At 42.3% G+C, this 15,542-nt stretch overlaps 1 protein-coding gene across 4 annotated transcripts in view; it reads left to right on the top strand.

Annotated features, from left to right (window-relative positions):
- Positions 1–6,080: 6,080 nt before the first annotated feature.
- The window catches only part of CGRRF1 (cell growth regulator with ring finger domain 1), a 37,923-nt gene continuing 28,461 nt past the window's right edge, over positions 6,081–15,542 (top strand). For all 4 annotated transcript variants that reach the window (XR_011471956.1, XR_011471954.1, XM_070419445.1 and 1 more), the window contains exon 1: positions 6,081–6,250. Coding sequence is in view for 2 of the 4 variants with exons in the window: in XM_070419445.1 (XP_070275546.1) it covers positions 6,147–6,250 (104 nt within the window). In the remaining 2 variants the exon portion in view is untranslated. The remainder of the gene's footprint in view (positions 6,251–15,542) is intronic.

Here is a 15,542-nt window from a genome sequence, read left to right as displayed (position 1 = left end):
ATGGAATGTGTGCTGTATCCTTGGAGTTTCCTTAAATTGAAGTGGAATCTCATTCTCCCCCTCTTTTTCCTCCCTTCTGCTAGCAGGAATATAGACATGATGGCTGGAGCTGCAGCAGCCATTTCGGACCATGAGGTGACCTTAGGAAATGGAATTACATAAAGCAAAATAGAAGCCTGGTTTCCTTGCACTGTGAAGTACTATATCAATCCTGCATTACCTACCTCTGGACTTTCACTTAAAAGAGAAATTAACAATCTCAAGTAAGATACTATTATTATTTTTGTCACTCAGTTAAAATAATTTCCTACTAATATTCCATTTCACTGCAAGTCCTCATCACTACCTAATCAGAGTTACCAATATTTCTTGCCTGGAATATTTTTTTTAATATTGCTATTAATTTTTGGAGAGAGAGGGGGAGGGAGAGGGAGAGAGAACAGAACATTGATGTGGGAACAGAATGTTGATCAGCTGTCTCCTGCATGCCCCCTAGCAGGGACTGAGCTGCAACCCAGGCATATGCCCGGACTGGAATTGAACTGGCAACCTTTTGGTGCACGGAACAATGCCCAACTGAGTCACACCGGCTAGGGCTTGCCCTTAATTTGAAAATAACCTATGAATTGATATCCCCATATTTACTCATATCTATTCCAGCCTCCTACCAATGAGTTTTCTACACAAGAGCCTAAGCAGCGGTTCTCAACCTGTGGGTCGCAACCCCTTTGGCGGTTGAACCACCCTTTCACAGGAGTCACCTAAGACCATCCTGCATATCAGATATTTACATTACGATTCATAACAGTAGCAACATTACAGTTATGAAGTAGCAACGAAAATAATTTTATGGTTGGGTCACAACATGAGGAACTGTATTTAAAAGGCCAGAAGGTTGAGAACCACTGGCTAAGGGATTGATTTAAAATGCAAACCGAATGTCATTCCCTGTATTAGTCTACCTAAGCTGCCATAATAGAACATCACAGACTGGGTGGCTAAAACAAAATAAATTTCTCACAGTTTTGGAGGATAGAAGTCCAAGATCAAGGTGCCAGCACGCTTCCTTGATTTGCAGATAGCCGCCCTCTCACTGTGTCTTCACATGACCTGGTTTCCTTGCACTGGGAAGTACTGCATCAGCCCTGCATTACCTACCTCTGCATTGCTCTGTATGCACATGCATAGAAAGCAGTGTCTCTTCCTTTTTTAATATTTTTTTATAAGGATACCAGTCTTATTGGAGTAGGATCCCACCCATGTAACTTCACTTAAAGGCCCCACTTCCAAATGCAGCCACATTGGGGTTTAGAGCATCAGCATATGAATTTTGAGGGACACAATTCAGTCCATAACATTCCTCTTCTTCAATCATATCCATGGCTTCTCATTGCTCTTAAAGTTGAGCAGTTAAAATGGCAAGAGTCCTGTATGATCTGGGCCCTGCTTCTCTCTCCATTTTCATATCACAGCATGCTCTTCCTCACTCTCCATGATTTAATCACACTGGCCTTCCATTTTCTCAGCTATACTATGATTTCTCCCACCTTGGGGCCTTTGCACATGCTTAGCTTCTGTCTGATATGCTCTTTCTCCCCTCATGTCCCTTCACTTGGTAAACCTCTCTCCATCAGTACTCAGCTTAATAATCTGTTCTTCAGCCCTGGTTGGTTTGGCTCGGTGGATAGAGCTTCAGACTGTGGACTGAAGAGTCCTGGGTTTGATTCCAGTCAAAGGCACATACCTTGGGGGGGGGGGGGCAGGCTAGATTGGGGAAAAAGAAGACAAATGTAAAACTTTAGACAAAAAAAATAAATAAATAAAAGGCACATACTTTGGCTTCTCCCCAGCCCGGGCCCTGGTCCAGGCACCTGTGGGAGGCAACCAATTGTTGTTTCTCTCACATGGATATTTCTCTCTGTCTTTCCCTCTCTCTTCCACTCTCTCTAAAAATCAATGGAAAAATATCCTCGAGTGAGGATTAAAATAAACAAACAAATAAACAAACAATCTGTTCTTCAGGGAAGCCTTCCTTGGTCAAACATATATTTCCCCATTCCCTCATTATGAGCTTTCATAGCTCCTTGCACCTCTTTTTAATAGCACTTATCACAATTTGCCTTTATATTTTGTTCAAAATTCTTTGGCTAATGTTTGTCCTTTCCGTTAGATAATAAACTCCATGAGAACAAAGACATGTCATTTTTTGCTTATTTTTGTATCCCTAATGTCTTCTACAGTGTATGGAACATATATGACACTCAAGAAACAATTTCTGGGGGAGAATCAAAGATGGCGGCATAGGTAAACACCGGAGACTGCTGCCCCAACAACCACTTCAAAAATACAACTAAAAGACGGAACGGACATCACCCAGAACCACAGGAAGGCTGGCTGAGGAGAGACTCTTCAACTAGAAGGAAAAACAACAGCATTACGAGGCTTAGAGGAGGTGCAGTGTGGAAAATTTAAAGGTACGGTGGTGCGGCGGTGCGCACGCAAAGCGGGCTGGTGGCTGAGGGAGCAGTTGTCGTTTTCAATCAGGAGGGAGTCTCAGACTCTGGGCTACAGATCCGGGCGAGTCTCTAGGGACCCTGACTCAAACGGGAGAAGCGGGACTGTCTGGCTACAGTCCCTCCGAGGTTTGCAGCGGTTGCGGGGACAGAGAGGCAGAGCCCCTGGAGACGGACTGAGAGCAGCCATAGCTGCTCCCTCCCCCCGCCCTGTTGAGCCCGCCCCACCCAAGCCCTGCGCAGAGCCATTTGCCGATCGCCTCAGGCAAAGGCTAGACTAGCGCCTCCCCAGAGGACTGAAGTTTTCCACACAGCTGATTCCTACAGCCAGTCGGCCTGGTGGTCAAATCCCTCTAGTGTTAACTACAACAATTAAGGCTTGGCTAGAACAAGACTGCGCACAAAGACCACAAGGGGGTGCACCAAGAAAGCATAAAAGATGCGGAGACAAAAAAACATGACAGAAATGGAGGATATGGAGCTAAGAATCGCAATTTTGAGGGCTTGCTATAAACTTGTGCAGAGCCTCACGAAAACTAATGAGACCCTCGATGCTACGATAAAGAAATTAGAAAGTAAGCATACACGGACTGAAATAAAGAATATTATACCCAATAGCAGACCAGAGGAGCACAAGAATCAAACCAAAGATTTGACAAAAAACACCCAACTGGAAAAGCAAAATGAAAAAAGAATCCGAAAGTGTGAAGATAGTGTAAGGAGCCTCTGGGACAGTTTCAAGCGTACCAACATCAGAATAATAGGGGTGCCAGAAGATGGAAGACAGCAAGATATTGAAAACCTATTTCAAGAAATAATGGCAGAAAACTTCCCCCACCTGGTGAAAGAAATGGACTTACAGGTCCAAGAAGCGCAGAGAACCCCAAACAAAAGGAATCCAAAGAGGACCACACCAAGACACATCATAATTAAAATGCCAAGAGCAAAAGACAAAGAGAGAATCTTAAAAGGAGCAAGAGAAAGAGACTCAATTACCTACAAGGGAATACCCATACGACTGTCAGCTGATTTCTCAACAGAAACTTTGCAGGCCAGAAGGGAATGGCAAGAAATATTCAAAGTGCTGAATACCAAGAACCTACAACCAAGATTACTTTATCCAGCAAAGCTATCATTCAGAATTGAAGGTCAGATAAAGAGCTTCACAGATAAGGAAAAGCTAAAGGAGTTCATCACCACTAAACCAGTATTATACGAAATACTGAAAGGTATTCTTTAAGAAGAGGAAGAAGAAAAAGGTAAAGATACAAATTGTGAACAACAAACATGCATCTATCAACAAGTGAATCTAAGAATCAAGTGAATAAATAATCTGATGTACAGAATGAACTGGTGATTATAATGAATCAGGGACATAGAAAGGGAATGGACTGACTATTCTTGCGGGGGAAGGGGAATGGGAGATTCGGGAAGAGACGGGACAAAAATCGTGCACCTATGGATGAGGACAGTGGGTGGGGAGTGAGGGCGGAGGGTGGGGTGGGAACTGAAAGGAGGGGAGTTATGGGGGTTGGGGGAAGAGGAACAAATGTAATCTGAACAATAAAAATTTAATTAAAAAAAAAAAGAAACAATTTCTGAATAAGTAAGAGGTAAGTGGGAATTGGGTCATGTAGAGGCGAGTATGACAAACACGGAACTTGGGACTTAATTCTCAAGCATATATAGCATGACAATCAAGGATTTCCGGTGGTGGAATGAAATAAGACCTGTCTTGAAAAGAATCTATGTTGGAAGTAAAGTGATAGGTTTCAATGGTTGTAGCAGGCCCCGAAATGGGAAATGGGGCTGGAGTTAAATCTGTGTTAGTTCCTGCTCTTTTTGTAAATTCTTCAGTGTAAACCAGGTTAGTTCTCAGCTTTCCCCACTGCTGGTTTGGGATTTGGCTTCCATGGCCTGGCTAGTGAATTATCCTTGTTCATCTGTTTTCTATCTTCCAATATGTTGCTGCTATTATTTTATTTCCTGTTTTTGTTGATTTACTTTTTAAATCCCTTTTGTTTTCATTATGAAAATTCTTTGTTTATGGCAATAAAATTGCTTTGCACATTGGCCAAAATTTTTGTTAAATGACATTATCAAGTAAATGGTGGCAAAACTGAGGATGAAAGGGTGGAGGTGTAAATGGATACAGTCTGGAGAGCAGTGTTTCTCCAAAAGCTTAAAATGTTCATCCTTTTTGAACCAAAAGATCTACCTCTAGGAATTTATCCCAAAGAAATGATTTAGCTTTAAGAACGTCTATTGGAGTGTTATTTATAATTAAAAAAAAATAGTCTGACAATTGGGGGCTGGTTAAATAAGCTATGTACTTTCAGAAATCACATATGTAGTCATTAAAAATTGTTGTTGAACCAAGCTTCTCACACAGGGTTACTCCAGAGAATACCCAATACGTGGTCATCTGCCAAGGGATATGTGACACCATAGAACAAATTTACCTCATTTTCTCCCAGCACTAATTTTATTGGTGATGTGGGAGTGTGGAGTGACCCCTAAGTTTCAGCCCAAGGCCCTTTGTTCTTTTCTTCCTTGGTAACCCTACCCTGATCCCCCATCTGGATTTGTATCAGGGATGTTGCTGCTCAGAATAAAAGATCGCATTTCCCAATCTCTGTGGTAGCTAGGTGTGGCCTTAGGACTAAAAGCAAATTAATAAAATCTCAGTGGAAGTGTTGTGAGAGACTTCCAGGGAGGCTAACCTGATGGAGTTGAATGAAGCAGGAATGAATAAAAAGGGTGTACTTAAAAATTCTGCTCAGTTAAAAAAAAAATATATATATATATACACACACACACACACACACATATACACATGGTACACATTTAAAATTCTTATTAAAGTGACAATTTTAAAAGTTCAAATATCTAATTCCAATTTGAGGGGTGTAAGGGGAGGCGAAAAGAAGAGGATGTGGGAGGGCAGTTTATTTATTTCTATGAGCATCTTGATATGCAATGCTCATTTCCCTCTTCCATTAAATCCAACTCGAAAAGGCTGACAAGGCTCGTATAAACTGCTTGTGAGACTCCTGTTGGCGTTTTGCACAGTGCCGAAGTTTTCCGGATAAAACAAGAGCAGGTTTTGGGGTTGTTTCACTTCGTAGAACCCGGCCTTCCCCCTCCCAAATGTGCCTCGGATCTAACACGCAGGGTTTCAGAATTTAGGCTCTGTTACGTCGATTTCGGAGTGTGCCTTCTCTCTATGGCATCAGAAAACCTAACCCGAGTTGAGGACAGAGTTGGCCCCAATACCTCTTTAGAATTTGCCGCAGAAAAGCGGGGACCACTGGGACAGGCGGGCGGAGAAAACGCTCGCTGGGTACCAATTCCCTGAGTCGGGGCGGTGCGAGTCAAGGCCCCGCCCCTCCGAGAAGCCAATAGCTCGAGACGGGAGCGGGAGGGGCGGGGCGAGCCCTGCAGGCGACGTCGTGATTGGCGCGCCGGCTTCCGCAGCCCGCGAGGCAGCCCCTCCTTCCAGTGTATCAGAACCCCTGGCGAGTGCGGAAGTACAAAGTTTGTCCGCTGCGGGGCACCGTAGTGGCTTTACCCAGGGCGGAGCGGGCTGAGCTGGGCTGGGCGCTGGAGCCCAGTTCAGCTTTGGAGACCCCGATGGCTGCGGTGTTTTTGGTAACACTCTACGAGTACTCGCCGCTTTTCTACATCGCGGTGGTCTTTACCTGCTTCATCGTGACCACCGGCCTGGTATTGGGATGGTAAGTGCCCCAGAGCTAAGGGCAAGGGAAGGAGGGGCAGCCAGCCAGGGAGCCGGGTCGCGGCGAGCGGCTGGGGGCATGGAAGCGGGAGGGGGGCTGCGGCGCTGGAGCGCCTGGGGCTGTCGGGGAGCCGGTGCCGAGGGTTCCAAATGGCTCCGCGAGAAAAGCCAGATAGACACTGCACCTGCATGACTGCCCCGCATTACCGCCCGGTCCCCGCCGCTGCGGGCACACGGGGGTGGTGCCGGATTGAAGTATTTCACCCAGCTTTGTTTCTGGGTAATAAAGCGTCCAGGAAGGGCCTGGTCTTGGATAAAGTACTTGTCCGCCAGCTTCTGCCCCAGATTGGGGCCTCCTGTGTGCCCCGTGTCCAGTCGCCTGGGGCGCAGTGCACACACACGGACAGTAAACAAGGTTGATTGTTGTGCTTCTGAATTGAGCACTTGGCCTCGGGTAACTTGTAACAGAACTCCATTGTATCATGTTTAGAGAAGCCTCGCAGATAACAGCTAGTTGAGACCATTGTACTATATCCATTGATGAGAGAGATATGAGTTAGAATCTGTAACTGTTAGATTTTGAAGAATGAGTGTTTTGAAAAATAAGTGGAGTAAAATCTGTATGGTAGAGAATAGAAGGCATTCCAGAGAATACAACATGGGCAGAAGGGCAGAGGAGACATGTGTAAAATGAGTGAGGATTAACAACAACAAAAAATACCCTTTGATCACAATATATGTGCTTACTTTAAAGAAAGGACAGGAGCCCTTGTCATTTTCTGACAGTGTGTGCTATCTTTAGGATCTAAGCAGTTTTAACACTTTCACACTGCTCCCCACATTGTAGGCAATAGAGCATAAAACTCCTTGTGTGTGGTGGGGGAAGATTAAGACCAATTTTACACAATTTGTTATTCTGGGCCCGTCAGATTTTATTGCTATCGTTTTTCAAGAAAGTTTGTCATTGGAATTAGGAAGCTGTTGCCCAGTGAGAGAGAAGCAGTGTTAACACAGGATTTTAAAATAACGACAATGTTAGTGTTATTCTCTTAAAGAAATGTAATTTTTCTTCACTAAAGAAAATAGGTGACTAGTTGATAATTGCATTATATCTTTACATTTTAATTTTCAATGGCCAACTAATGAGATATTTTAGTTATCTGTCTTTAGTAGTACTGGGAAGAGGAAAATGAGTGAAGATCCTATTGGTAATGATAGCAGCCTCTGTGTGTGAAGGGTAGCCAGGAACCTAATGTTTGTAGTGGTTAAGAGATGGACTTTGGTATTAGACCTAGTTCAAATGCTGACTCAGCCAAGTGTAAGATTTGGTTTGAAAACTTAATGATACTCTAGGTATGGTTTTTCAAAGGGAAGAAGCTAAGATAATTGTAGAACTTTTGGAATTCTGGGTGCGGGACTGCTAAGGCCAGAGACTATGTTTGTGCTAGTCATTTTCATCCTGATTTGGGTCAAACCAGTCACTGATCTTGAGGCTAATCCAACTATTCTCTCCACCTGGGTTAGCTTTGTTCATCTAGATACATTTTTTACTAGCATTTATTTGTTAACCTAAGCCAAGGTCACAGATGCATTGAGTAGAAACAATGAAAACCATATAGATTTCATTAAAACAACTTTCTAATAGTACCGCAGGCAGAAGGTAAATCCATTAATCCACTATGCTCTTCACCCTTGTCATTTTTTTTAACCTCTCATAATATAATCCCTAGTGGTCATCTGACTTCTTGCTCATGGTTTTTACCTCAGTACAGCTCTGAGTTTCCTTCCCATTGCTTCTTTCCACCGTTCTCCTTGTCCAGCTGCACTGTGTGGGAGTGGAAAAGAACAGGAACTTCTGATTATTGGAATCTCAATAGCAATAGTAAAGAATCATGCAACTAGAAGTATGGTGTTTCTATTTAACTACACGGTGGGTTCTGTGAACCCTAGTAGCTCACATTTATTAAACTTCTGCTATTTGCCATGCACTGTGCAGAAAAAACACACACAGTTTTAACAGTTTCAAAAAATCAGAAAGCCTAACTCTAGCTACTCCCTGCTTCTTCTTGACTATGGGTTATTAAGCTACTAGAGGCCCGGTGCACGAAATTCATGCACAGTAGGGTCCCTAGGCCTGGCTGGCGATCAGGGCCGATCGGGGCCTTCCTTCCCATGGCTGCTGGCTGCTGGGGCCTTCCTTCATTCCGTGCCGCCCCCTGGTGGTCAGTGATAGCTAGCTGTCGAACTCCTGAGGGGACAATTTGCATTTTAGCCTTTTATTATATAGAATTGTCTCTTGGCTTGATATCACCATTATTGTACTCTGCTTTGTGAATCTGAGGCAGAACCTCTAAACCTCATTTCTTCTTTGCTAGCTGGCTGCCCATGAGGCTTTGCCAATAGGGGAGGGAGAGTGGAAAGCTAGAGGACAAGAGGACTTGCACTTCCTGTTTGATTCTTTTTCTTGTTTGTCTCACCACAGCAATAGTGCCTCACTCTGTCACTAACAGTCATTCCCAGTTTTTCCAGTTCAAGGTTTCCCACTTTCTTAGAACCAGCCTCATTGCAACCCTCCAAAGATATCAATACCCTTTCCTCAGATCTGAGTCCTAGCTCTATGGGGGTCCTTCCTCCAAATTTCTAGGCTCTAGTAACTCTTTTTTCTCTGTTCCTTATCCTAAGAGTGATTGTTGCTTCCTATTATTAGTACTTTTTTGATACTCAGTGTCCCTCTTTTGCCTTTTCAGTTCTTTAAAATCTGGCTAACATTTTTTTGTATTAAACTAGAGGCCTGGTGCATGGATTCATGCACCTGTGGGGTCCCTCGACCTGGCTTACAGGGATCAGGCTGAAACCAGCTCTCCGACATCCCCCAAGGGGTCCCGGATTGCGAGAGGGTGGTTCTCAGGTGACCCACCCCAGAATCAGGCTCTCTCTTCTCTGGTTCCAGTGCGTCACCCAAGAACCACAGCTGCCAAGTCACTGCAGCTCAGCAGCTCCTGCATTGAGCGTCTGCCACCTGGTGGTCAGTGCGCATCATAGCTACTGGTCAGATGGTCAAACGGTCGGCTGGTCACTTAGGCTTTTATATATATAGGTTATCTCTGTTAAAATTACTGGTGTGATTTTGGTTTCCTGACTGGACTGATAAAAATGTCGATAAATTATTACTAAAAATGGGATCCTGGGGAGAGGGGGCCTCAGAGATGGGGTTGGAGATTGGTATGGTCATTTCTTCAGCTCCTTGCCAATACATGGCATACATTGGCATCACAGTTAATAAAATCACTCACTACTTTTGAGTGATTATGAAACAACTAAAGGCCTGATGCACGAAATTTGTACAAGGGGCTTGGCCCTCACAGCCCTGGCTGCCTTGTGGACCCGCCTCTCTGCTTCCCACCCACTGGTCGTTCTGGAAGTTCATTCTAATTAGCATATCAGCTCTTTATTATATAGGATGATTTCTGAAGCAAGTGCTTTGGGGCAGCAGTCGCCAGCCGGTGGTCCATGTGTGGCTAACGCACTTGACCAATATGGCAGTAATGATGACTAAGGACTGAGGGATAGGTGGGATGGATACTTCTGAGATCACTAGAGCACTTACAGGGGGAAAAGCACACAGATAAACTCAGGTCTTTTAACTCTCAGATCAAGTCTTAGAGAATGAGAGAATTTCTTTGATTCTAAAGCACTTTATCAGGTAGCCCCTGAACTAAAAATTGAATACAGCTTTAATTGTGCTGGTAATAGCATTGCACAGTCCTGTAGAAATCTCATTTAGGACACCGATTAGAAAGAAGTGGAGCCCTGAAACTTGGAATGGGAACATCGAAATAGACTTGAGCATCTGGAAACCCCACGTCACTCTGAGCCTTCTTTGTTGGTGGAAGCAGCCTGCTCTCCATGTCTGAGAAAACTAGCCTTCCCGTGTTTTATAATAATCTCGCCTAGGGCAGTTGCTTTGCATGAAGCACTGAGAAATATATTACTGAGGGGAGATTTATCCTTAGAAATCTCTGGCACCTGCCTTCTCTAGGCTATTTATGATGGTGAGAGATGCTGCCCTTAGGGCAGACTTCCTGACTTAAAGTCTAGTGGCAACACATAACCACAGAAGTCAAGGTGGACATGTTCCATAATGGGTAAGGGAAGACAAAGCAGAAAATGTTTCGGCCTGCAGGGATCTTTGGCAGTGCGTAATGGATTACAATGTCCCTGGGAATAAAATAGATGGTGGCTTACTAAATGCTACATGAACTACATAAAAGGAAAAACTCCAGGTCTGGAGCCAGAGATCTGACTTGGGTCACAACAATGGAGAGTGTGACCTTTCACCCAGTTTCCAGGTCTAAACCAATCCATAGACTGGGAGCTTCTGATTGAAGGGGAGGTCAGGTCCCCTTGGGGAAGGACCCTATGTCCTGTAGTACTGCCACAAAGATGTCCTGTAAGTCGACCTTTCTCAAAGGCTATTGTATCTCAGCAAATATGCTCTTCTCTACTCTGCTTTATGATACTGGGGCTGGGACTTTGCAAACCACATTTCTCTTGTGCTAGTTCCATATCTTCTTCCTTCTTCCTCCTCAGTTCCTCTTCTTCCTCCAGTCTTCCAGTCTCTTTCTTAAAAATTTGCTCCCCTTTCCTGGTCTACATATTTGCAACATTGGCCTTCACCCTGGTAGTAACAATTGCCCCAAGTTGCAGCAGTTTTTTTTTTAGCTTATCATTTTTTCTCATATCTAGGACCAGCCTTATGGCATTCCTTCAGCGATATCAGCACCAGCTGGCCAGAACTGCTAACCAAAACAGTCTGGGTCCTAGCTTTGGGGGGGGGGGGTCCCTTCTCTAAGTTTCTAACTTGTAATAATTCCCACTCTTTCCTTTATTTCTCCAACCCTAGGACAGGAATACAAAAACATCTGAGATAGTAATTGAGACATATAGCAGTGTTAGGACATAATTCAGATAAGGCAGGGATGAAAAACCAAAGCGCAAAACTATTAACCTTAAAGGAAAAGGTTAATAACTTTGTGTTAAAATTAGGACACTGTTCATCAAAAGATACCATTATGAACTTGAAAAGGCAAGATGTAGAAGGGGTGAAGATAAATCCAACAAAGGGCTCATGTAAAGGGCTCATGTTCAGAATATATAAGGAATTTCTATCAATAAGAAAAATAAAGACAGACCAGTAGAAAAACAGGGAAAGAACTTCACAAAGGAAGATATTCAAGTAGTAATAAACATAAGAAAAAGTGCACAACCTCACTAGTCATTAGGGAAATAGAAATTAAAACCATACTGCAATGCCAGCATACATCTATCAGGATGGCCAGGATATTCATTGCTGGTGGGAGTGGAAATTGATACCATCACATAGAATAGTTGTAAGCATTATCCACTAGAGTTGAAGAAGCACAGACGTTATGGCTGAGAAATTCCATCTCCAGGGTATACCTGGCAAATGCATGATGTGCACGGAGAGCCTTGTATGAAAATGTTTATGTACACGTATTCATAATGGCCAAAATATGACAACATAAATGTCCATTACAATTAGAATGAATAAACAAATTATGACATGTTTATACAAAAGAATATTATACAGCCATAAAAATACACTAAATATAACTACATGGATGAGTCTTCAAGCAAAATGTTGTAAAATCTACATATATAAAAGCCTAAGCGACGGTTCGACCCTTTGACCGGTAGCTTATGACGCACATTGACCACCAGGGGACACACGCTCAACTCACAGGCATGGAAACATGGAACAGTCTGATGACTCTCAGGGAAGAGGGAAGGGGGAAAGGCAGGAAGAGATTAATCAAAGATCTTATATGCATACTAGAGGCCTGGCTGCATGGATTCGTGCACTGGTAGGGTCCCTCGGCCTGGCCTGCAGGGATTGGGCCGAAACCGGCCGTCCGACATCCCCCGAGGGGTCCCAGATTGCAAGAGGCCCGGTGAACAAATCTGTGCACCAGGCCTCTAGTAGAAAATGAAAGTATACACAGCATACTTCCACTTACATATAAATTAAAAAACTAAAGTTATAGTAACAAGTCAATATAGTAGAGAGAGAAGGGGTAGTGCATAGGAGGTGACATAAGGAGACTTTCTGAGTACATTATTTTGATTTTTAAGCTGAATAACAATTACTTTGTAATTCACTGAACTATGTTTTGTGTACTTTTCTGAATGTATGTTATCCCTCACAGTAAAAGAAAGTTTACATAAGATAAAAAGGCTAAAGATTGAGCAAGATTCGTAATATCAATTCTAAAAGATGTATATGAGTTAAATCAAGGACCTTAGGATACTAGAAAATGTAGACCCAAGATTATGCATGAGGCAGAGAAATAAAAAATCTAGAGAGTTGAATTTCTTTTAATAATAAGTCAATTCTTGATGTGATCCTGGGCCAAGCAGCCTTGGATAACCATGCTTTCAGAGACGCAACACTTTACATCTCTGATTGTTTGTTTCATTCTGCAGTGTATACAAAGCCAGATATGGTATATCTTCCTACAACAATGATTTTAAGTAAAGATTTGAGTAAATATTTTTATTTTAAAACCAGATACATCATGGAGAATATAAAGCATATTACAAAGGAATTTCATGTTGACAACAGGCTGCTTCCTGTTACTTTTTCAAAGCCCTGCCTTTTGGAGTTTCTGGCTCCTACATTTTTAAGGATTCTTTAATTGCAATTTTTAGGTACAACATGATAAAGTACCTGAAATACTATTCTTGAACCTACGGTAGAAATGGATACTATGAGATCTGGATTCTAGCTTTTAGTGTGGGTATAAGGAGCCAGACAGTGGGGGTAAAGAAAAATGGTGGAGGAAGGTAGGGAAAATTAAAATTATGAGGAAGAGGGCAGGGAATGTATGTATGTATCTTTTTAAAAATATATATTTTTATTTACTTCAGAGAGGAAGGGAGAGGGAGAGAGAGAAACATCAGTGATGAGAATCATTGATCAGCTGCCTCCTACATGCCCCACACTGGGGATAGAGTCCACAACCAGGCATATGCCCTGACAGCGAATCAAAACATGACCTGGTTTATAGGTTGACACTCAACCACTGAGCCACACTGGCCAGGCTAGAGTGCTTTTTCTTCATTTGCTTTTTTGTTTTGTTTTGTTTTGTTTTCCAATCCAAGAGATGAAGGAAAGCAGGGGGAGGTGTTATTCTATGGCTGTTATAGAAAGGTTATGTCTTGTGTCCTACCACTCCACATTCCTGACTGAACCTTTAAAAGGCACTGGGGCAATGGTGAGCAGTGGAGACAGAACCTATGGAGTAATTGACTCTGAGGAGCAAAGAGGAGAAGTTTCTGGATTTGTTTTTTCTCTCTAGCCCAGTAGTTCTCAACCTTCCTAATGCCGCAACCCTTTAATACAGTTCCTCATGTTGTGGTGACCCCCAACCATAAAATTATTTTCGTTGCTACTTCATCACTATAATTTTGCTACTGTTATGAATCGTAATGTAAATATCTGATATGCAGGATGTATTTTCATTGTTACAAATTGAACATAATTAAAGCATAGTGATTAATCACAAAAACAATATGTAATTATATATGTGTTTTCTGATGGTCTTAGGCAATCCCTGTGAAGGGGTCGTTCGACCCCCAAAGGGAGCATGACCCACAGGTTGGCGACCCACAGGTTGAGAACCTCTGCTCTAGCCCTCTGCCAGCTCCCAAGTCTACGCAGTCATCAACATAATCATTGTTAGCACTTACGTTGTGCCTAGCCCTGTTATAAACTTTTACAAATGGGGTAACAGTTACACAGAGGTGGAGTGATTGCTTAAGGACACATTATATGTCTTATTCCTGAATTTAGGAAGAAAGCAGGTTTTCAAGTATGAGGTTAACTGTACATTTTTTATTGCTGCCTTTTATCAGGTTAAGATCCTTTACATTCCTAATTTGCTGATGGTTTTTATCAGGAATGGACATTGGATTTTAGCTAGTGCTTTTTCTTCATGTATTGAGATAATCATATGTGGTTGGGTTTTTTTTTACTCTGTTTTTAATACGGTGAATTACATATAAATTTTTAATGTTATGCCAAGCCAACCTTGCATTCCTGAGATAAACCTCACTTGGTCATGACGTATTAATCTTTTTATATATTGTTGGATTTAATTTGCTAAGACGTTTTGCATCTATGTTCCTGAGTGATATTAGTCTGTAGTTTTCTTGTATGGTCTCTGCCCCTCCTCTGCATGTACATGAGACTGCTTGAAGTTGTCCCTTACCTCACTGATATTTTGTTTTGTTGTTTTTCCCTCTGTGTTTCATATTATATACTTTCTGTTCCTAGATCTTCAAATTTACTAATATTTTGTTCTGTAATATCTAATTTGCTATTAATCCCATTTAGTGTATTTTTCATCTCAAACATTATATTTTTCATCTTCAGCAATGTATTTGGATCTTATAATCCATATCTCTGTATAAAATGCTCAATCTTTACTTATCTTCTTTAAAAAGTATAGTTACAACAATTATTTTGATGTCCTTGTCTACTTATTCTGGTATCCGTATTGTGTCATTTTGGGGGATTTATTTCTATGATTAGTTTCTCTTCATTGTGGGTTATATTTTCCTGCTTCTTTGCATGCCTGGTAATTTTTAATTGAACACTAGACGTTGTGCATTTTACCTTATCTGATGCTGGATGTTTGTTTCCTTTTTTTTTTAATTAAAGATTTTTTATTGATTTTTACAGAGAGAGGGAGGGAGAGAAACATTGATGTGAGAGAGTAGCATTGATCGGCTGACTCCTGCACGCCCCCTACTGGGGATTGAGCCTGAAACCTGTGTACATGCCCAGACCAGGAATAGAACCAACCACCTTTCAGTGCGCACGACAACACCCAACCAACTGAGCCACATTGGCCAGGGCTGATGTAGATGTTTCTATTCATATAAATATTCTTGAGCTTTGTTTTGGGATGCAGTTAACTTAATTGGAAACAATTTGATCTGTTCGATGCTTGCTTTTCAGCTTTTTTAAAAAAAAATGTTTTTATTGATTTTAGAGGAAGGGAAAAGAGAGAAACATGGATGTGAGAGAGTAACATCAATCGGCTGCCTCCTGCACACCCCCTACTGGGGATTGAGCCCACACAGGCATGTGCCCTGACCTGAGATGGAACTGGGGACCTCTTTTAACCATTTTACAATTACCTACACCCAGATTTATAGACAGCCCCCTCCCCTAGTAAAGGACCGGGTCTTAAAATGACAGTTCTGTC

The sequence above is a fragment of the Myotis yumanensis genome, unplaced genomic scaffold, assembly GCF_028538775.1.
Source record: "Myotis yumanensis isolate MYYU_CA2020_CCGP unplaced genomic scaffold, mMyoYum1.0.hap1 SCAF_1, whole genome shotgun sequence".
Lineage (NCBI taxonomy): Eukaryota > Metazoa > Chordata > Mammalia > Chiroptera > Vespertilionidae > Myotis > Myotis yumanensis.
Note: the sequence above shows the minus strand (reverse complement) of the source record. Positions and strands in the feature narration are given on the sequence as shown.